The sequence below is a fragment of the Protopterus annectens genome, chromosome 4.part0 (assembly GCF_019279795.1).
Source record: "Protopterus annectens isolate FY-2018-M chromosome 4.part0, PAN1.0, whole genome shotgun sequence".
In the NCBI taxonomy this organism is placed as follows: domain Eukaryota; kingdom Metazoa; phylum Chordata; order Ceratodontiformes; family Protopteridae; genus Protopterus; species Protopterus annectens.
Window position 1 is genome coordinate 1469108473 of NC_056733.1, and position 23266 is coordinate 1469131738.

The 23266-nt window shown below is 41.7% G+C and overlaps 1 protein-coding gene across 1 annotated transcript in view; it reads left to right on the top strand.

Moving 5' to 3' along the window:
* DDX41 (DEAD-box helicase 41) overlaps positions 1-23266 on the top strand; it is a gene marked incomplete in the record, with an annotated part of 592639 nt that overhangs the window by 561542 nt on the left and 7831 nt on the right. The window contains 1 exon segment of the mRNA XM_044069314.1: positions 15812-15922. Coding sequence (XP_043925249.1) covers positions 15812-15922 — 111 coding nt within the window.

The window sequence follows — 23266 nt, forward strand, 5'->3', positions numbered from 1 at the left end:
TCCATCTCAGCTGATGATCTTCCACAACACTACCTCATAGCAGCTGCCAACTCAATTGCCCATCCAGTCAGTATAAATTGCAAAAAAGAAGACTGGTAAAGAAACAAACAAAACGGAACTGGAAACAATGAGAATAGACTCTAAGTAGTATTCACCGTTTAATGTAAGCGCTTAGTCTCTACTAAGCCTTCTTCAGACAAACAGTGGGTACAGCAATGATAACAGCTTAAATACATTCATTAATTAATTGATGATACCTAATTAAAAGGGAAATACTCACTAGCTAAAACTTTAAATATAAAAAATCTTAAGTCCTTCAAAACAAATACAGAAAACTCACTACTCTAACAAAATACGAATACATAAACTTGTGTATTAGTTCCACTGATTTAGTCCTTTGGAGTCATAAATACAATAAATATTACATCCATATAAAATAAAAACAAATACTAATAAATGCATGTTTTCCTATTGCATATAAATCCTAAGCCTATTGCCTTGTGAATTCATATATATATATATATATATATATATATATATATATATATATATATATATATATATATATATATATATATATATATATATATATATATATCCCTTTAAGGCAGTAGGCTTAGGATTTATATGCAATAGGAACACATGCATTTATTAGTATTTGTTTTTATTTTATATGGATGTAATATTTATTGTATTTATGACTCCAAAGGACTAAATCAGTGGAACTAATACACAAGTTTATGTATTCGTATTTTGTTAGAGTAGTGAGTTTTCTGTATTTGTTTTGAAGGACTTATTAAGATTTTTTATATTTAAAGTTTTAGCTAGTGAGTATTTCCCTTTTAATTAGGTATCATCAATTAATTAATGAATGTATTTAAGCTGTTATCATTGCTGTACCCACTGTTTGTCTGAAGAAGGCTTAGTAGAGACTAAGCCGAAAGCGCTTACATTAAACGGTGAATACTACTTAGAGTCTATTCTCATTGTTTCCAGTTCCGTTTTGTTTGTTTCTTTACCATCCAGTCAGTATCCTTATAAATAGATCTTTGAGTCTATTCTCATTGTTTCCAGTTCCGTTTTGTTTGTTTCTTTACCATCCAGTCAGTATCCTTATAAATAGATCTTTGTTTGAATCAGAAGTACCTACCATATGTAAACAATCTCATGTTACCCCCATCCACAAAGGAGGCAACTCTTTTGAAACATCTGATTTCTGTCCTATATCCATCTTCTCATCCATATCCAGAATTCAGCAGGTAATGCAGTATCTATTGCAAAACAATCTTTTAACCAAAACCCAACATGGCTTCCGACCCAGTCACAGCACAGCTGCAGCCCTGTTATCCTCTACAGACACTGCGAACAAGGCCAGAGATGCAGGATGCTATAAAGCCTTAGTATTCCTTGATCTCTCCAAGGTCTTTGACACAGTGTCTCATCCCTTACTATTGAACACACTGCCTAACACAGTACAATGGTTTTAGAACTACCTCAAGGATTCTAAACAAGCAGTGAAATGGTCCAGTGAACTCTCACCCTTTCTCCTCAACCCTACTGGACTCCCTCAAGGCTATATCCTCGGACCCCCAATCTTCAACATTTTTCACAAACAACCTTCACACTGACTTTCACCCTGGAACCCTCATTCAGTATGCTGATGACTCCCCCGTAATCTGTACTGCTCAATCACTACCAGAACTACTTTCAAAAGCTCAACAGTCCTTTACTGCAGTCGAATCCTGGGTAAGAAATGCCCAACTCTTTCTTAATCTGAAGAAGACTAAACTAGTACTCTTTCATCCCAAAAGCACCTCCCCTGTCACTGATCATTTCATCATCCATGCATCTGACAACACTCTCATAGAAATAGTGCAGGAAACCAAACTTCTAGGAGTTATCATTGACAAACTTTCATTTGATCCCCCATATATACAGCAAAATATAAAGAAAACTCATCAAAAATTGGGACTGTTGTATAGAAACAAACATTTTTGTACTACAGCAACCAAAACTACCCTTGCAAAATTTTTTTACTTCCCTCCGTTCTTTACGGTGCCCCTGTCCTAACTAACTTACAAAACTTCTACCTTAAACAAGATGGAACAGTGCTACAACAAAGTTGCAAAGTTTGCCACAAACTCTAAATATCACACACAACACTGTAAACCACTACTAGAACTAAACTGGCTTGAACTCCCCAACCAACTTTCCTTTATTCAGCTATCCACCTTGCACAGCCTTATTTTCAAGCCTAGTGCCCTGCAGTAGCCAGTCTGGTGACACCGTACACACCAAATTGATCCCTATGATCAGAAGACAAAAATCTCTTAGCTGTCTCAAAACCTACAAGAAAACCAGGACACTCTCTATATTCATACTCTGTCTCTATACTATGGAATTCACCACCTCTAGCTACCAGGTCTATGCCTCGCCTAACCTATTTCAAAGCCTCTTTAAAACTCGTCTCAAAAATACATGGCTCTGCTCCTGCTTAAAGCCTGCCTTAACGCTAATGCTCAGCTCTTCCTGTTCTTCCACACTAGCCTCATCCTCTCCTTCTATATCACATTTCACTCCCAAGCAGTCTGCAAGATCCTGAGGCTCTCCTAACTCATTCTATATTTATATACCATATCCTTAAACTGTTGCTCAGACTGTAATGCCTCTAGTCTTAACTCTCTCACTTTCTTCCTGCATCACTAACTTTCTGGCTATTATTTTCCTAACTAAAACCAACATTCTATTTTTTTTCATGTACTATAACAGTCAATGTCATACATTGCACTAACTACATACTGTTTTGTACACTATATACTCATAGAGTATGTATATGGTGAGAGTGACTATAACTGTCTATATTGTTTTAACTCTGTAGAATTGCCTAGATGTGTAGTATATCTTGTAACATAGTTTATTTCAACTTTATTTTGTACAGTATTTCTCATATCATTTGTCTTCTTCTCTTTTGGCTGTTCACATTAGGGGTCGCCACAGTGGATCATCTGTTTCCATTTCTTCCTGTCCTCTGCATCTTGCTCTGTCACACCAACCACCTGCATATCCTCTCTCACCACATCCATAAACCTTATCTTAGGCCTTCTTCTTTTCCTGTTACCTGGCAGCTCCATCCTTAGCATCCTTTTCCCAATATACCTAGCATCCCTCCTCAACACATGTCCAAACCAATGCAATTTCGCCTCTCTAACTTTGTCTTCAAACCGTCCAACCTGAGCTGACCCCCTAATATACTGATTCCTAATCCTGTCCATCCTTGTCAAACCCAGTGCAAATCTTAACATCTTTAACTCTGCCACTTCCATATCTGACTCCTGCCTTTTGATAAGTGCCACCGTCTCCAACCCATACAACATAGCTGGTCTCACTACCTTCTTGCAGACCTTCCCTTTCACTCTTACTGGTACCCGTCTGTCACAAATCACTCCTGACTCTCTTCTCCACCCATTCCACCCTGCCTGTACTCTCTTCTTCACCTCTCTTCCACACTCACCATTAATCTGAACTGTTGATCCCAGGTACTTAAACTCCTCCACCTTCGCCATCTCTACTCCCTGCATCCTCACCATTCCTTTATCTGTCCTCCCTCTCATTTACACACATATAATCTGTCTTAGTCCTGCTGACCTTCATTCCTCTCCTCTCTAGAGCATATCTCCACCTCTCCAGGGTCTCCTCAACCTGGTCCCTACTCTCACTACAGATCACAATGTCATCTGCAAGCATCATAGTCCATGGAGCCTCCTGTCTGATCTCGTCTGTCAACCTGTCCATCACTATTGTAAATAAGAAAGGGCTCAAAGCTGATCCTTGGTGTAATCCCACCTCCACCTTAAACACATCTGTTACTCTTAGTGTAGACTTCACCACTGTCACACTACCCTCTTGCATATCCTGTACCACTCTTACATACTTCTCTGCCACTCCTGACTTCCTCATACAATACCACAACTCCTCTCTAGGCACCCTATCATATGCTTTCTCCAGGTCCACAAACACACAGTGCAACTCCTTCTGACCTTCTCTATATTTCTCCATCAACACTCTCAGAGCAAACATCACATCTGTAGTGCTCTTTCCTGGCATGAAACCATACTGCTGATCACCAATCATCACCTCCTTTCTTAACCTAGCTTCCACTACTCTGTCTGGGGTGTGCAGGGGTGCTTGCCCCTCTGCTTACAGCGTTCAGGTAAGTTTCTTTTTTTTTTTTTTATTATATGTTTGAAGTTTTAAAACTTCGGTCATATAAGTTTGATTATATGACATTTGAAGTTTTGAAACTTCGAACATATAAAATAGACCCATTGTGGAAATTATGCAGGAGTTATTAGGGAAGATAGAAGGTTCTTCAGAAGTTATAGCTAGTGACTTGGATACAGTGAAAGTGGAGTTTAAAAATATGGTAGAAGTAAGAAAGAGATAGTTAAGTTAGAAGAATTATTTAGAGGGGATGATAAAGGTTAAAGTGTTGCATAATAAGGGGAATCTCCCAGTACAAGAAGAGTTACAACTGCAGAGTGCTGAAGAGAAAATAAGGGAGTACCTGGATAATATGCATGAGTTTAGAAAGATTGCTTTTAAGCAAGTGTTTTTGGTAATGGCTCCAGAACACACAAACTTTTAGCACAATGACATAGGCAACAGAAAGCAGAAATGGTTGCAACCAAACTTATGGAGCTTATAACAGGAAAAAAACGGACATCTTGTAGTGGTTTTGGAGATAATTCGGAAATTTTATGAAAATTTGTATAAAGCAGAGAAATGTGGAAATCAAGAAGCATGATTGAAAATATTTGTGGAATACTTAAATATGTCAAGGTTATAGGTATATGAGGCCCAACAATTAACAGTTAAAATTTGATGAGATAAAAACGGTGATGCTTAATCTGCAGGAAAATATCCAGGAATAGATGGTATTCTGGTAGAAATTTGGAGGCTAGGAGGGAAGAAAGTGACGAAGAACTGAAAGATTTTGGTTAACAGTATTTTTAAAGGGAACGAATAGGGCAATGAAAGCATTTGCATTTCCTGATACAGTAATAAGGTTAATTAGGAAGGTATATGAGGGATCGGAGGTAAAATTAGAGTTCCTCTCTTAGAAGTTGTGTCTGAACAGAGGAACCAGACAGGAGGGGTGTCCTCTTTCCCCTTTATTTGTGTTCTATTTATTACCATTGGCAAAGAAAATAAATGACCAGAAGTTCAAGGGTATAATTGGCATGGTAATCAAGAAAAGTTGGCCTTATTTGCAGGTGATATTATTTTGTACCTGATAGAACCAGAAAAGGACATCTCAGTTTTTGGAACATTTTGATACAGTTTTCAGGTTTTTTCGTGATATAAAATTTTATGAAGATAAAACAAAGGCTTTAGCTGTAAATTAAGTACCCATACATGAAGTGGTTCAGGAATACCCATATTTATGGAGAAATGATAAAATAAAGTATTTTGGCATGTTAGTTAAAAAGGATTCTGTTATGACAGCTAAGGATATGTGGGAAGAAGGTAAACAAAAGATAATGCGAATACTGTTAAACTGTCAGTGGATAGCAAGATGCAAGCAGTAAAAATGTTTTTAGTCCCTTTAGTTATATGCACTGATCAGGCACAAGGCACATTATCAGCTGGAGAAGTTGTGGATAACGATAAAGAATTGAAGGATTTTATCTGGGAGGGGTAGAGGGCAAAAGTCAAGAGGGATAAGTTGATATTTCCAGTAGAACAAGGTGGTTTAGGATTACCTAATTGAAGGGATATTTTAGAGTTACACAGTTAAGGCTCTTGTACATAACCAAGTAGAAAGCTACAATTCAGCATGGAAATGGATGATGAAGCAAGGGGAAATTCAAGAAATAGAGAGAGTGGGATTTTAGATGCAGATCATCGAGGAGAATGTCCTACAGAATATTGTATTTATAAAGTTGCAGAAATTATTCTAAGAAGTAAGCCAACACAGGAATGGAGAAAGTCGTTTCTGACAATAGGGATGACACATTTAGAGTTATAGAGAATAAACAAAAGGGGGCTGGAATTTACAGGAGGAAACTAGCAAAGTAACCAAGGTATTGGGAATAAATAATTTAGACAGGGAAAGGTAATAGAATGAGAAGAGGCTAAGAAGACATTTTGACTGCAGGCTAGAGACCGTGTTTCTATCGGAGATTGATATCTGAATATAGGCAAAGTGAAATGGATAGATGAATCTTAAGTAAAAGATCTAGTAGAGTTGTCAGTTGAATCTAGAACAGAAGTTGCTGTTAAAAGGTATAATTAGTAGGACATAAAGTGTTGCACCATAACTATAGGAATCAGTCAGAGGAGGTCAGAAAAGATTGGGAAGAGAGATTGAGTTAATGATTTACAAAGAAACAATGGGACCAATATATGTACTGTTGGATTGATTATATTGTACAGAAGAGTATTTGTGATGTATAATGTTTGTAACTGCGAACATGTTAATGTAATCTGTTTTCTTTTATGTAAGTGTAAGTTTGCATGTGTTAACAAGCCCCACATCACTGTCCAAGGTCCAAACACTTCTGTGGGACTGGATAATGTACCTGTCAAATCCCCCCAATAGAGGTATTGAATTTCAGCCCCAAAACCAGCATTGTGCTGGACAAATGGAAGAGAGCAGCAGTCGACACCCCCCCCCCCCTGCAGAAAGTCGGGACATTAACAGACCTGGGTGATTACAGACCCACAAGTTTTACCAGCCTCGTCTGTAAGGCTATGCAAAGGATCATTATGGACTTAATAAATAAGGAGATAGGCAACCTACAAACCCTTGACATTAAATAGTTTGGCTTTGTTAAGGGCATATCATGTCTGGTCGACTTCTCTGAGAAGGTTACTAAAGCTTTGGATGAGGGAAAATTAGTACATGCCACATATCTAGAACTTGCTAAGGTGTTTAACACCATGTCACACTCTGGTATAAACAATAGTCACACAGATAAATGTAAATATGTATGTACCCATTTAATACTAAACTGGCTTATTAATAGAATCCAAAAAGTTAAGGTAGGTGGCTGTGCCTCTCCAGAGTTCAGTCCTCTAGCCACGCTTCTTTGGCATTTGTTTCTTGGAGGGGAAAGCTAATGTTAAAGGTTTATGGCTGACCAAGTTTGCAGATGACCTGTAAACTTGGTGCCATCATAAAGTCTCTATTGGACACCAAAATCTTCCAAGAGGGCCTTTCCCAAACAAATAACTGATGTCAAAAACATGGCCTAAAACCAAATGCCAAGAAATGTATAATAGTATCCTTCAGCAGGCATGATGTCCTCTGTAACTTATCATATTTAAAGTACACCTCTGAAAACTTATGTAAACAATGAACTGTACTTCAATCAGCATGTGTCAACAATTGTAAGAAAGTCCTTCATTGTGCAGCTTATTAGTAAGGGTATGACTTCTAGGTCAAGGGATGCAGTACTTCTAGTGTATTTAGCACTTAGGGCTGATCATTGAATATTATGTCTCGTTCATTATGTACCTGTCCAAACACTGGACACAACTTGAACATCCTCGGCACTTTCTCAACAAGAAAATGAAAGGCCTTAATCAAAAAAGCTAAACTGACCATCTCAAATCCATGTCTTTTCTGTATCCTGCAGACTACTGAGAGTTAACCTCTGCCTCAGTTACAGAGCCTCAACCAACCCCATCCTTACTGACCTACCTCATGTCTGCTAGTCCAGTGGTGGCATAAACACCTGCTTGAGACCTTAATCTATTCTGCAACATAAACAGAACATTTTGGAGGGATAGATGTATATAACAGGGAATACCAGTTCTATATAATCATCTTTCTTTCCACATAAAGCAAAGTATGGTTCTCACTCTATTTTAAACATAGGTTGGCCAAATGAATGAGAAAGTACAGATTCACCCCTGGTTTAGCACCTTTGTTCCTTATGGATAGGGGCAACATGCAGATGTTTGTCTAACTGGGCAGTTCATACATAAAGTACAATGGACATGCATTCCTGTAATACAAGAGCTACAACCTTCTTGGGAATGCAAGGCTAGGTTTCAGAAGAAGACATACCAGTAGCTTTGGAAATACCTGTGAACCTGTGCCAGTCACCATGATGGCCATCTGGGATAAAAGTAATTAAAACAGAATAAGAAAGACTCGAACACTTGCTTGTTCTGATGCATTAGTAGTGCATAGAATATCAGTTTATGATGAAAAATGTATGTGCTTTCAATTTCTGGATGGAGTCTTCCTTTAAGTAACTCTTGTACATTCTGTGTACACGTTTGTAATTTAGCAGTTTAATTACTCTCTTCATCAGGTTTTATTGAAACCACTTCAACTTATTTTCCTTGAAAAAAAGAATCATTTTTTGTTGCACTTCATAATTCTTCTCTTTTGTTTTCTGTAGTACTGAGTGAATGGTGTCCTCTTCAAAAATTTCCATTTTTTTTTCTAGTCATGATTTTCTGTTTTGTTGCCCAGGTATACTTTTCTGCTTTTTTTTTTCTTTTGTCGCTTCTCACAGTCACCACTCTCCACTGGCATACACATATGCTTCCTGCACTGCTTTTCAGAGTCTAGCAACACTTGATAAGTTATTATAAAGGTCAGCTCATCAACTAACCTGCACAACTGATGTTTGTGTTAAATATAATTTTACATTGTAGTGTTAATCTTGCAGTTGGTAGCTATAGTACTAATTCCAAAAAGTAAATAAAATAAAATAGTATTTCCAGCTCAAGCAAAGTTTTCAGTTGAAACCAAGTATTAGGTTCACATGTAGCTGGTGAAACAAGTACAGAAATCACAATAAATCATAGCAGCTACAAATATGGGCTCAGAATACCTTGATACCTCATAAAGGTGTAGCAGCATACACAGCACTTTGGAATATATTTTGCTGAGTTCGGACAATTGTATATTGACAGACAGAGGTTTGAATGCATTCCTGCCCCTGGTTGAAGTCTGCTGCTCACTAATTTGCTGGACAGCTGGACTCTCAGATATAATTAGTATTGCAGCCATGACAGTGGCTCAGTGATTGTTTTCCAGGTTGAATAGTGCAATTATCCCTTGTGTCATTCTGAATTTGCTGCTAATAAAGATAAAGTGGGAATTGCATTTGACTGTAGTCTGAAAGTACAGTTGCAGTTCATCTATCATTCACTGTAGCCTCTAGTGAAAAACAAAACAAAACACTAGATGTTAAGTTGTCAATCTCGCCTTCATTCTTGCTTGATGGGTTCGGAGCCGATCCCTCGGCTCCGACTCGGCACTTGCTTTAGCTCGAGAACTCCTTTTACCAGCTCGAGGCAGCCCCATATCCCATGATGCAAGGCAGGAAGTACCCAGATCTCGTTTGCCGCTTCGCTTGGGAGGTCTTCTCTTTACCAGCTCCTGGTAAGTAATTCACATTTGTGACATTTAAGCCCCTTTTTAGTTAAAAACTTTTTGTTTTGATAGTTTAACTTTAAATTTAACTTTTTCTGACAGAAATCCCTGTCTCTTTTAATATTTTAGTCAGTTAATTTCCCTATCCCATCCCCCCCCCTGTTAGGGTGTGTGTGTTGGTATTTTTTTTTTACTAAATACCCTTTTGGTATTAGTTTAATTAATTGGACTGGTGTGTGTGTGTTTTGTTAGGCACCATGTCTAAAGAGAGGGTTTCAGGTTTTAAGAAGTGTGACTCGTGCTGTCAGAAGATGTCTCTGACAGACGGTCACACTTCTTGCCTGTACTGTTTAGGCCCTCTTCACCTGCAGGACTCCTGTGCTATTTGTCACTCCTTCAGCCAGAGAGTCCTGCAGGAGAGAAGGAATAAGTTGATTCTCAGGGGTCTTCTTAAGCCGGAGGGCTCTCCGGCTAAGTCGGCCCCACAAAAATCAACTAAATCTGCCAAGACCCAGGCTTCTGTTTCTAAGCCTGTGGCCTCGGCTCCGACTCGTATAGAGTCGAGATCGGCTCCGGCTGGAGCCGATTCTGGATCCACTAAGCTTTCGGCGCCGATGGCTATCGGTGCCGAATCTGCTTTGACCACTGTGGTGTCGGTTCCGACCGGCTCCGACACCCACGTGGCACGGGCATCGGTGTCGGCTCCGATCGGCTCCGACACCCATGTGGCACAGGCATCGGTGTCGGCTCCGATGGGCTCCGACACCGTTACTTTGGTGGCTGTGTCGGCTCCGGCTGGAGCCGATACATCGAGGCGTTCTGCCGGCTCCGAGAAATCGGTGCCGACAGGATCAGTAATATCGGCTCCGATGACCCATTCCAGGAAGAGGTCGAGGTCCCCTTCCTTGGAGCCGATACTTTCGGCTCCGGCCTCGCCTCTTCTATCGGAACGGAGCCATCGGAGCCGATCTTCAAGGTCATCCAGGTTGTCAGACCATGACCTAGAGAGAGTGGTCAGTAGATTGCTCAAGTCACAGGTACTGGCCCAAATGCTACACAGTCCGTCTCAGCAGGCGACTGTTGGTCCACACCCCGTTACAGTTCCTCCTTCAACTCTACCTCAGAGCTTGGAGTTGGAGTCTTCGGGCATGGTTACTGCTACGGCTGGAGGGCGGATACCCCTTCTGTTCCTTCAGCCCCTACTCTTATCTCCTCTTCCTTAGAGGGATTCGTGGTCGGGCTTCCATGGTCTCCTCCGAGGGGTGAGTGGCATCGGACCCTTGTCCGAACCCGCTCTTCCCCTTGGAGCCTCGGCCTTGGTGAGCTCGGCTCCGACATCTGCCTCGAGACTTCCCTTCGGTGGCCCCGGAGTTCCTAGCTCTTGAGCGGGGTCTCTCGGACCTGCCTGGGAGGGGAGCATTCGAGGTGATGAAGAGTGTACTGGCCACTGGTATCAGTCAGCAGTCTCTTCCCGTAGCTCCTCCCTCTATTGTACCTGTTGACATCTCTGCCACTTCTCTTGCTACAGGACCCAGAGATCCTCCGCCTCAGGTTTCCCCATTGGGAATTTCCCCTCTTCCGAGGATTCTCCTGATGTTTCGGGAGATCCTCCTAGGAAGAGGACTTGTAAGAGGAAGCATGTAGACTCCCTGAGTCTGTCACTGGATACTGACTTTGATGAGTCAGAGGGATCCCTAGATCCCCTCTGAGGATGTCTCCTTCTCAGACATCCTAGAACTTCTGAAACAGAGGGGAAACTGGCCCACCAACAATCCCTCTGAGGATGAGTCAGTATACCTAGAGGCGTTTGGATCTCGGCCCTCCACCTCCTGGGTGTCTCCGCCTTCGACCCCTTATGCAGGTTATAGCTCGAAGGCGTGGACAGCTCCTGACTCTGTAGAGCCAGTCCCTAGGAGGCCTTCTAAATTTATAACTGCCCCTAGTGACAAACAATTCCTTACCAAGGGTGTACCCGCTGATGCCATGGTGGTGGCTGCGGCCACCAAAAAGGAACTTGCAGATCCTTCCGTGCCTGTCCATCCTCCTAACAAGGACTCTAGGACCATGGATAGGTACGGCAAGCGGATGTTTTCCTCAGCGACCTTTGCTATGCGTTCGCTGAATTATCTTTGTCACTTCACCAGACTCCAGAGAGATATCCTGAAGGAGCTGGGAGAAGTAGTTCAGGATCCTACAGCTGCAGGGGCCCAAGAAAAGATTGCTTCGCAGCTAGGAACCCTCAATTCCATTGCTAATTCCTCCATGCGGCTAATATCTTATGCTGCTGATGGAGCGAGTAGAGCTGCAGGCACAGGTGTGGCTCTTAGACGCCAAGCCTGGATGCGGCTATGTGATTTTGCGGATCCTTTAAGGCGTCCTTCACAAATTCTCCCTTTGATGGGTCAGCTTTGTTTGGCCCTCAGGTGAAGGAAACCTTGACCAGGTGTGAGCAGGACGGCAAGACTCTTTCTGCTGTTGGAGTCCGTTTTTCCACCCTTCTAGGCCTTATCCCAAAGGACAGAAGGGTGGGAAGATGTGGTTCCGTAAATCTCAAGGAGTCACGCCGGATTCACGTGGTCAGTTTACCCCTAGAGGCAGAGGGGGTAACAACAACAGACGCCGCTCTAGAGGCAGAGGGGGTCCCAAGAATCAGGGCAACAGGGAGTCTCTTCCTGAGAAGCCCTTTCAGCATCCCTGAGGTGTTGCCCGGCTGTCCCTCCTTGGAGGCAGTCGGGGGAAGATTATCACTGTACCCAGAAGCCTGGCATTCCCTCACTCAAGACAGATGGGTACAGTCGATCATATCCAAGGGTTACATAATTCCTTTCGAGGAAAGTCCCTTCCCCTCAAGTTCCCTTCCAGATGTACCACCCGGTCTAAGGGACATTGCAGAGTTAGAGATCACAAAACTACTGCAAAAAAGAGCCATTCAGCCAGTTATAGACCATTCAGAGCCCGGAATCTACTCAAGGTTCTTTTTGGTCCCCAAAAAGACGGGAGACTGGAGACCAATATTGGATCTCAGCAGACTCAACAAGTCTGTCAGGAAGACAAGATTCCGAATGGTCACTCTTCAGTCAATTCTACCCTTCTTACAGAAGGACAACTGGATGTGCTCAATAGATCTTCAGGATGCGTACTATCACATCAAAATTCACAGACGCTCCAGGAGATTTCTCCGCATTCGGCTGGGGTCCAGTCATTTCCAGTTCAGAGCCCTGCCCTTTGGTCTCACTACAGCCCCCAGAGTGTTCACCAAATGCATGGCAGTGGTCACGGCTCACCTGAGACTTCAAGGATTCCAGGTGTTTCCGTATCTCGACGACTGGCTCCTGTCAGCCACCACCAGGCATCAGCTTATACAAGCCAGGGATTACACAATAGACCTTTGTTCTCATTTGGGCGTCTCAGTCAACTACGAAAAATCATCCTTATCGCCCTGCCAGTCTATTACCTTCATAGGCGCAAACTTAAACACTGTTCAGATGTCAGCTACCCTTACAGAACAAAGAGTTTCAGACATTCAGACTCATGTCAGGATCATTCTGGCCAGCAAGAAGGTACAGGCCAGAATGGTTCTAAAGGTGTTAGGTCTTATGGCTGCGGCCATCACTCTTCTTCCCCTGGCTCGATTCTACATGCGCCTCCTTCAGTGGATGCTGTTCACACAGTGGTCATACCAGCAACTCCCAATGCGTCACCAGATTCTGGTGACACAAACATGCAAAGAACATCTTGCTTGGTGGATCACATCGTCTCAGGTTCACCAAGGCAGGTACTTTGTACCTCCGTCCCCGATAGCCACTGTCACCACGGATGCCTCCCTGATCGGGTGGGGGGGTCATTATTATCAGGGCAGGATGGTTCATGGGACGTGGCAACCGTTCGAGTACCATCTGCACATAAATGTCCTGGAGATGAGAGCAGTGCTTTTAACGTTGCAAGCCCTCAACGACTTTCTTCCCGTAGGGACAATTGCAGTCCACACAGACAACATGTCTGTAGTTTGGTATATCAACAAACAGGGCGGAACCAAGTCCTACCCCTTGTGTCGAGAAGCGCTCAGACTATGGCAATGGGCGATCTCCTCTCATCGGTTTCTGGTAGCAACGCATATCCCTGGGAAAACCAACATTATAGCGGACAGATTGAGCAGAGCTATTCTCATGCCTCATGAGTGGTCTCTCAAGCAATCCATAGCGGAAGAGATTTTTCTGGAATGGGGTCATCCATGTTGCGATCTTTTTGCTACTCCCCAAAACAGCAAATGTCCAGACTTCTTCAGCCTCTTCCCTCTATCAGGCCATCCCCCCAGAGACGCTCTGACCCAGGATTGGCCCCAGGGACTTCTTTATGCCTTCCCTCCTTTTCCTCTGATCCCTCAGGTGATCCAGAAAGCTACCGTTTTGAGAGCCAAATTGATTCTCATTGCCCCTTACTGGCCTCGACAAGTTTGGTTCCCGTTCCTCCATCATCACCTTTTGGTGCAGCCGTGGCATCTGGACCCAGTGCCAGATCTACTGATTCACCAATCCGGTCAGCTGCACCGGTCAATCCCTTCTCTCAACCTCACAGCATGGTTGCTCCACTTCCTTCCTTAGCCAGGCTTCCTTTGATCTCTAACCCAGTTAGAGATATCATAGTAACTTCACTAAAATCCTCTACCAGGAGGATTTACACAAGCAAATGGAAACGTTTCTCTTATTGGGCTAAGGCCCAAAATATTGATCCTTTTACTGCCCCTGTTCAGGCAGTTCTGGACTTCTTAGCAGAGATTTTCCATGCAGGCTCCTCTTCTTCCACAGTCAGAGTTCAGTTGGCTGCTATTTCTAATTTTCATGTCGGGATAGCAGATCATAATATTATGTCCCATAGGCTCTGCAGGGCCTTTTGAAAGGAATTATACTACTAAAGCCTCAAATCAGGAATCCTCCCCCTCAGTGGGATTTAAATTTAGTGCTGACATCCTTGATTCTTCCGCCCTTCGAGCCAGCTGTTTCTTGTTCCCTGAAATATCTTTCTTGGAAAACTTTATTCCTAGTGGCTATTACATCTGCCAGGAGGGTGTCTGAACTTCATGCTCTTTCGGTTCGACCCCCGTATTTGATTTTTCACAAAGACAGAGTATCTTTGAGAACTAACCCATCCTTTTTACCTAAGGTCGCTCAAAAACAATCTGAATCAATCTATTGATCTCCTGTATTTTTCCTAACTATTCAGATAGAGCTGAACAAAAGCTACATTATCTTGACGTCCACCGTCAGCTTAGATATTATTTGGACAGAACAAAAAATTTAGAAAATCTGATCAACTTTTTGTTTCCTATGCGGATAATAAAAAGGCCTTCCTGTTTCTAAAGTGACTTTGTCCAGATGGCTTTCTTCGGTCATCACTGAAATTTATACGATCAGGGGAAAACAGCTGTGCTCAAAACCTAAAGCACATTCAACTAGGAGTTTAGCTACTTCTACAGCTTTTCAAGCTAGACTGCCTTTAGACACTATTTGTGCAGCGCCACTTGGGCCACTCCTCACACTTTTGTTTCCCATTACAAATTGGACTTGGCCTCCAGGGACAGAGCCAGTTTTGGCTCTACAGTCCTCAAGAGTTTGTTCCATTGAGCCACCCAGGATAGAGGTGCTAGGGGCGGTCCCATCAAGCAAGAATGAAGGCGAGATTGACAACTTAACATTAAGAAGTTATGTACCTACCATAACGCTTCCATGTTAGTTGTCTTCTCGCCTTCTTTCTGACCCTCCCTCCTTCCCCTGGCCTGGACAGACCTTGTATAAGAAACTATAATACTAAAGACCATTCAGACCTGGTCCTTTTTCCATTTGTAAGTTTCTTCTTCCTTTGGGAAGTATTGTTTATGCTTGGTGTTATTGCCCTTTTGTCAACAAACGAGATCTGGGTACTTCCTGCCTTGCATCATGGGATATGGGGCTGCCTCGAGCTGGTAAAAGGAGTTCTCGAGCTAAAGCAAGTGCCGAGTCGGAGCCGAGGGATCGGCTCCGAACCCATCAAGCAAGAAAGAAGGCGAGAGAAGACAACTAACATGGAACGTTATGGTAGGTACATAACTTCTTAATTCCAGGATAGTATTAATGCATCATTTTCAGTTTATACACCTTTGCTGCAACTGCAAACGCTCTTCCTGGTTAACTGAAACTGTGACTGAGCATGTTGATATTTTTTCTGGTTTATGAGATGTCCTGGTACATTTTTTTTTCCATTTTTGCCCTGACTGCATACCTGATTGTTCCAAGATGTATTGTTCTATTGGCCTTTTTCCAAGAGAGACTTTTGTCTGCAGTAGTACAAAATAAATGGAGACATATTAAGCGTAATGTTGTGTCTGGAATGTAGCACTAATTTATACATAACTGTTTTTTCTGCACTTTTGCCTTTCAGATGAGTCTGTGTTGATGGATCTGAAAGCTTTGTTACTAGAAGCCAAACAGAAGGTCCCTCCTGTACTACAGGTCCTACAGACTGGGGATGAGTCCATGCTTGAAATTGGAGGTAAGTTGTTGAAGTTAAATATTGTAGAAAGCTATGCATGTTGAAACAGCTATTGCATCCCTGATAATGTCCATTTTGGTTTTCATAGTATAAAATTACTTCTGAAAACTGTCTTTTACATTAATACTAAGTGGCAGTTAGCCACACTTTTCCCAGAGACTGACAGCTATCCATTATGTCCACACTTGAGTAGCTTACTGGTTATAGAGTTACCCGAGGATGGCCAGTATAGACAGTGATAGATTGCATCCTGCTAAAATAATGCATTTGTGGGGACCTTCCAGGGCTCTGTATGCAAAGACTTACAAGCAGCTTCACTGGAACACTTGGTGCCACTGCCAGGATTTATTATAAAACAAGTTTCCATTACAGATTTTGCAGAATTACAATTTCTGGAAGCCTTAATTATGAGTTTCTGCAGATGTTGCTTACTTCATATTTTATTTTCTTGGTGGAAACATTATGATTGTAAATCCTGGTAGGAAACTGGAAGTATGTGTTTGCAGTTATTATTCCTTTTGTTTTGTGTTGAAATTAAGATTCTATATTTATGTTGATTTTTTTTTTTGCATTTTGTTTTTGGAGTTGCAGACCATCTTCATTTATTGTACAGTACGAATACCGGATATATTCATGTATATGTTGAGAACTTTATGCCAAAATGTTAGTATTAAACAGACTTTACTTATGAATAAGGTAGACCGTGATCATAAAGAAATTACAGAAGTAATGGCCATAGTTGTGTATTTTAGTTTGGTGCTGAAATTCACTGCTACACCCCTTCCACCTTGATCAGTGTAATTCACAGCTACACCTGTCATTCTGATCACTGTAATTATTTAAAAAACAAATGGATTGTTAAAAAGCAACTGTGAAAGTTGTATTGTGTTACCCCTGTCCACAAATATCAGCATGTCTAGTATAATTCCAGTGAAACCTACAGGAGAAAAAGTCCTTGAAACTTGTATTTGCATTTCTTCATTTAAGTAGCTTTGTTTGCATAATAAATGCAAAGTTAAGTTAATGGAAGAAATGCAAATATAAATACTTGTAAGATAAGCTGTTCCTGAAGTGTCTGTTGCCAGCAAACTTAGATCAACTGAGCTTCTATCATTCACAGCCTTACCCCACTGCAAAAACTTGTAAAAATATATTTATGAATGAATCACTGTTGTGGGTATTGTTTATTACTGTTATTGGCCACAGATCAAATTATCTGTTCTGTCAGAGAAAACTGATGGACGACTGCCACTTTTGAAGATACCAGTATATCTGGTATCCTGGTAGAGAAACCTGCAAGAAAAATAATATCCGTGGACACTGGTAAGTTGCATTTACATTTATCCCAGTCTTTTGCCAGAAAGCACAGATCTGTGAAGAGCCACACATCCCCAGCCCAGTCACTGTAATTGTAATAGTAATAAAAAGAAATGTAATGACTGGAACACTAGTGTGGGCCATGTGTACTGTTACCTCTGCCCACAGATAAAGATAACCGATTTTTGTAAGAAATAATCCCACATTAAGCTGTTTGTTGCTGCCATTCATGCAGGCCTCCGCTCCAATTTCTGTAATTGCTGAAAAGAAGAAAATAAAAAATAATGAATGCATTGCTGCTGTGGGCAGTGCCTGCCGTTACCACATTGATACCTCAGTATGTACAGGAGTTGGTGCAATTTAATGTTTTGTTTTTTTGTTTTTCCAAAATTCCCTGTCAACTTACAGATGAGACTGCCCTATACACTCCATTACAATTCTCTGTAGGAATAGGTTGGTAAATACTTGAGCGAGTAAGAAAGGTCTTCATGTGGATCATTGTTGCAGTAGTATTCATTACCAGTGGAAATTAGCCCAGGCAGCCCAAGTCTTGGGTCCCTGCTTATCTCTTTGCACAGGCTGACTCTTCCTCACCACAGTCATGCAAGACTGTGTCACTAGTAAAAGAGACAATGTGCCCATGCAATTCAGGTATTTTTTTCCTGTATTCCTGCATACATATGCCATGTCTTGGTAAGAAAATTCTTGGTCACTTAGTCTTGTCTACACTGTAGAGCTCCTTTATAGGAACTAAGCAAAATAAAGTTCCTTGCTGGACAAATCTTTGTTTTTATTTCTTCTCATAATTTGATTATCTTGTGTTCATTTGCTGGTGAAAAAAAATGTAAAGAAACCATTTTTGTTTTCCTGGCTATGCCTTTGTAGCTGTATGTGCTATATGTGGTATAGGGATTTCCTTTCTAAATACTTACTTTTTTTGGGAGCCTTCCAATTCTCAGTAAATTGACAGATTTTTGAAGGTTTTATGCTTAAAACCCTGAGAAGTAGGAAAACTTGTTTACTTTTGGTGTTAAACTCAAAGGAAGTAGATACTGTTATGCGGGGCATGGAACAGCCATCCACATGGTTGGGGGGATTCCAACCCCCTGAAAAGGTGCACAAAAAAGAGCTTTGCCACTAGGATGTTAACAGAGATGCTAACGAGAGGAAGGTGTTGTATAACATCTGATAGGACCAAGGACACTGCCACTAGTCAGGTCATTTCCCATTCCCCATTCATCGTCCTTACTTCATTGAACAGACGCTGTCCATCTCCTTCAAAGATGGACATGGCAGCTGCACACCCTCCTACATATAGTACCAGGGTGTTGGTGCACTAGAAACAGAAGTTACATTGACTCGAATGTTGGGGCTTTGGACAGAGGAGTGAAGCAGTCAGATGGACAGGTTTCAACTATAATGGCTCTGTTTGCATTTCAGAGTAGATTAGAAGACAAAGTGGAAGATCATGGCAGTTATACAAAAAGGTCCAATTTGTAAGGGTTACTACTCCTAGCAGGTGTCTGCTTCTGAAGGTGTATACATACAACCAGTATATGCAACCACTGTATAAACTGTTCAGGACCCATTACCCTAAATAGGTCCAGCTATGCAAGATGTTAGAAGACTAATGGAGGAACTGTTTACCATATAGCAAAATACAAAACAGGCTTTCTGTCATCCCTCTAATTTGCACATCCAGCCCAGCAAGAGAAAAAGCACATCTTCCCCTTCCAGGGAGTTGGTCTTCTTCAGAAAATTATGTGGACCTACATTATACAGCTCACTTTTCTTCCCCCTTTTGTTTAGGACTCTTGATGATGAGTAAACATTATTGTTGTGTTTGGGGCCTCTTGAAGAGACTCACTTTGCTGACAGTGTTAACCTTATAAGAGAACATTAAGTGGAAGTTCTAGGCTTAAATAAACCAAAGCCCACAGTTGTCTTTTTAAAGTTTGAAACATTTGAGGACATGTTTTTTGGCAGCATCCTTGGCACCAGATTCTTTGAGTGTAGTGCCCAAGATGTCTGACCAGTTTTAAAGGAAACATAGATTTTTCTAATATTTTTACAAGCACTCTGTGGCAGACCCTATAGTCATTTCCCTGGACACAACCATAGGGTTTAAATTAATACTGAGCCCTGATGTTAGGAGGGAAGGTTAAAAGGTTGGCCACTCTAACTTTCAGGATGATTAATTGCCAATCTCATGGCAAAATATCAGTGTGAAATCCTAAAACAGGTGGATGATTTGGCATCAGAGGTTAAGGACAAGACCCTCTATATGCAAATTTCAAGGCTGACCGACAAAGGACAGAAAGTGGAAAAGCATGTGAAAGACATGTATACAAAATGGTAGATGCCTCTTCTAGGATGGCAGTGTCATGATCTGTAATCAAATGGCATGTTTGATTGAGGATCCAGACATTGCAGTAGGATGTCATGGAGGGACTGCATAATATTCTCATGGACAAAAGTTTCCTTTTTGGTCTTCTGATAGAATGGAGCTTCTTAGAAAAAATACAAGTGAAGACGAAGACAGTAAAGATGATAAAACACTTTTTTTCTATTCTCCGGTTCCGTGATGATATCGGAGCTATCCTTCAAAACAGTACATTTTGTACTGATGCCAGACCAAAGACCAGCAGACTAAAAGCAAATTGGTGTTAGCATGGCAAGAAGGGTAAGCTGAGGAGACCTGGGGCCAGATTGACAACTCTTTTAAATCAAGAGTGAAGAGTGACTCAAATGAAAAATGGACCCTGGCTCACCATATGCCCAACTCACCCCCAATCCCTTAAGCCACCTGTGTGTTTTACTCATTCTTTTCAGGAGCAATGGACCGGAAATATCATTAGGAGGCTGTGAAGGGCAGTAAGGGCCTCTCTGCATGAAATTTGGGGTATTGTGTGTTCCATAAGAAGAGCAAATGAGAAGTGACTCTTCCATTTATAGAACATATCTTTTACTTTCAATAGCAAGGAAGAATGACATCTGCTTTTAATTTGGAGGAATCATCCTATTCCATTTCATCCACAGAGCCCAGAGAGTCAGGCTGGCTAGGCAGATAGTCACAGATACTTCTGCAACAGTGATTTCTGCCATTCTTCAAACTGCTCTTATTGGCCAAAACAATGCCAGCCTATACAACTTGCACATTTGCCTTTCTCTGCAGGCCTACTATTTAAATTAAAGATTATCAGCAGGCTGTTGTACTGTTACAGTGAGTGTGCTCACATATCTGTGCTTTATAACATGATGCAATTTGTGGAGTATTGTCTCATCACTGTCTTAGTTTCTAGTGTTTTGACATCAGACTTGGTGTAGATATTTTCAGCTCCTTATAAATGTACTCACTTTCACATAGCCATACCTGGATGAATAGGTAGGCAGATTGATACGCTTGAACTACAGGAACCTCAAGCTAGCTTCCTAGAGGCTAGAACTTGACATTCTTTAGGATTGTTTCCAACCTGATATGCTATCACGTCAGTTGATCAGTTCAGTCTCCCCCATTCTTACACCCAGTTGTGAACCATTTGTTGTTCCATCGGGGTGAGAGTTGTCAAACCCATTCATTCTCCAGTGACAGTGAAAGGTTGGTGTTAGACCAGGCCAATCAAAAGATTCTGTTGACTGTCCTAATCACCCCCCCCCCCCCCAGCAGCCTGTGTGCTCCCCTACAGCTGCCTGGGGCAGCGCATGTACACTTTTGCACGAGCAACCTTCCACCTAAGTGGCAAACTGCTTGCAGTGCAGTACTCACTGGACAGTTCATTCCATGGTAATTGCAAGTGCAGTGACCCAAGATGCCTCCCTCCAGAATGGGCAAGCCAACATTGGCTGCTCACTCCTCTGCTACCCGCGCCCAGTCCCTCCATTGCCAGTTCCACAAGTAAACACTTCTTTGTCTTTTGTCCTGTAGTAAAATTATTCTTGAAAGTAGTGATCAACCTGAAATCCCTAGGAAACCAGTTATCCCAGCATAACCAGCATAGTCCCTTTGCCCTGTTAACAAGAAGCTAACCTACTTCTCTTTGAACTGACCTTTTCCTGTTCCATGAATTTGTCTTGGAAAATACCCTTGGCTATTACATATGCCCACAAAATCTTTGGGTTGCAGACACTAATGGCAGTAGGTAAAACTTGTAATAAAATAAATACGACCGAACAGGCTTCTAGAGCGTATTCTAAATAGTGTTTGTGATTAGAAGCCTTTTTGGTCACATTTCTGTAGTAATGGCAGTAAAACGTATGCAGTTTTCCTGCAGGGCAAAGTGTATATAAGGACTAGTCCCTGTTGTTATGCTGAATACTTTCTTCTAAAATTGTTCTGTACTAAGCTGCTCAACTACCAGTCTTATCTCCCCAAACCATAAGCAGTTCAGGTATTATCTGGTAGAAGAAAGACCTTCAGGAGTTCATAACCGCTCTGTATCTCCTCTAAACTAGAAAATCAAGGCAGATGGTGTCAAAATAAATTCTAAGAGTAGCTATTTCTGCTATGATTTCCATGAAAAATAGACATTAAATTGGTCATTCTGTGAGAGTAGCAGTCACTACAGAAACCTTCTTTAGAAATATTTTAGTTCAGAATATCTGTTAAACAGCTACTTTAACTTCCATCCACACTTGTCAGGGCAGTCCAGCAGAATATGGTGTTTCCTCTGTGAGCCTGTGGTCAGAGCTATTACTAGTTTAGTACTGATGTCTCTCTGTTGAAGTATTCCTAACACATGGGTTTTCACTGCTGTCATCTGGTTGGGGTACCAAGCTTTACCTTCCCAGGACCGTACATCCAATGTGTGACCTCAACTCACAAGCATAGTGATATATAGATAAATGTACAAGTGCAGTTCCTTAGACTGTCTCACTGTCAGCCTGAACACAGGTCATGTATCCATTGGACTGATCATTGTTTGCTCGTTGGTACTATTGCTTCAAGTACCCATTTAGGAACTTTCCTTTTTATTTCTTAACTATTTTTTCTTGCTGATATTAGATGTCTGTTAGGAGGGGGAAGTGCAAGTATGGTAGGCAAATCCTGTACAAAGACTTGAACACCCCTTGTCTCTTTTGCTTATAAGTGGAACACTACAAAGCTTGCTCCATCTGCCAGTCCTTAAGATCTTGCAGTCCTGTTTGTCTTCTATTGACACTTTCCTTGAGATCCAGTATCTCAATTGCTTGACCCACTCCAATATGGCGGATTCTGCTTCCCTGAGTGTACCTTCACCACTTCAAAAAATGCTTAAAAGGCTGATGCCAGAGACTCTGTTGGCCTCTTCTGACTCCATTGTACCAGCTGAGGTTTTGGAGACCATTGAATGTCTGATTCCTACTTAGATGCCGTCTACTGAGACCTTGCTGGAGGTCTGTATGGCATCAGGGGCCTTGATGGCTGAGGATTCTGCAGACAAATGTGAATCACAAATCATCTCCTCGGATGGACCATAGGTATCCCTCGGATCGTGGTTAAGGAAGATATCCAAGACAAACTAATCAAGGTACTTCAGAGTAAGGAGCCACCATGCCTAGTACAGGCGGACGTCACACCAAAGAAGCATAAAAAAAAAAAATGTTGCTTCCCTTCAACCTCTTCCTTCCTCTTCCAGGGAAAAGGAGTAGATGAACTTCTCTCATAGTTTACGGCCATTACAGCTCTGAAGCCTTGTCCTTTTCTCTTTTCACCACCCCCCAAAAAAAGATGGCTGTGGATTCATCTTCCTCTGAAGATAAGGAGGCGTCTGACTGTGGGCTACTTCTCTCAAATGCACTCTCGCAGCCAAGTCTTTGTGGCTGATGAGGACTCCTCTGATTCTCCAGTAGAAAAAGTTTCTTTTGGAGAGATGCTGTTAAATATGATGAAGCATCAAACAGCTAGAGGCCTTATTCCGAAGGTCTGTGTGTTCAAGGGATTTAGGACAAGCTACAGAATAAAAGACATAGCCATGTAAAGGAATTTATGGCAGTTAGTCTGGCTGTGAAGGTCCTGGAACAAATTTAGAAACATGGAATATTGCACAT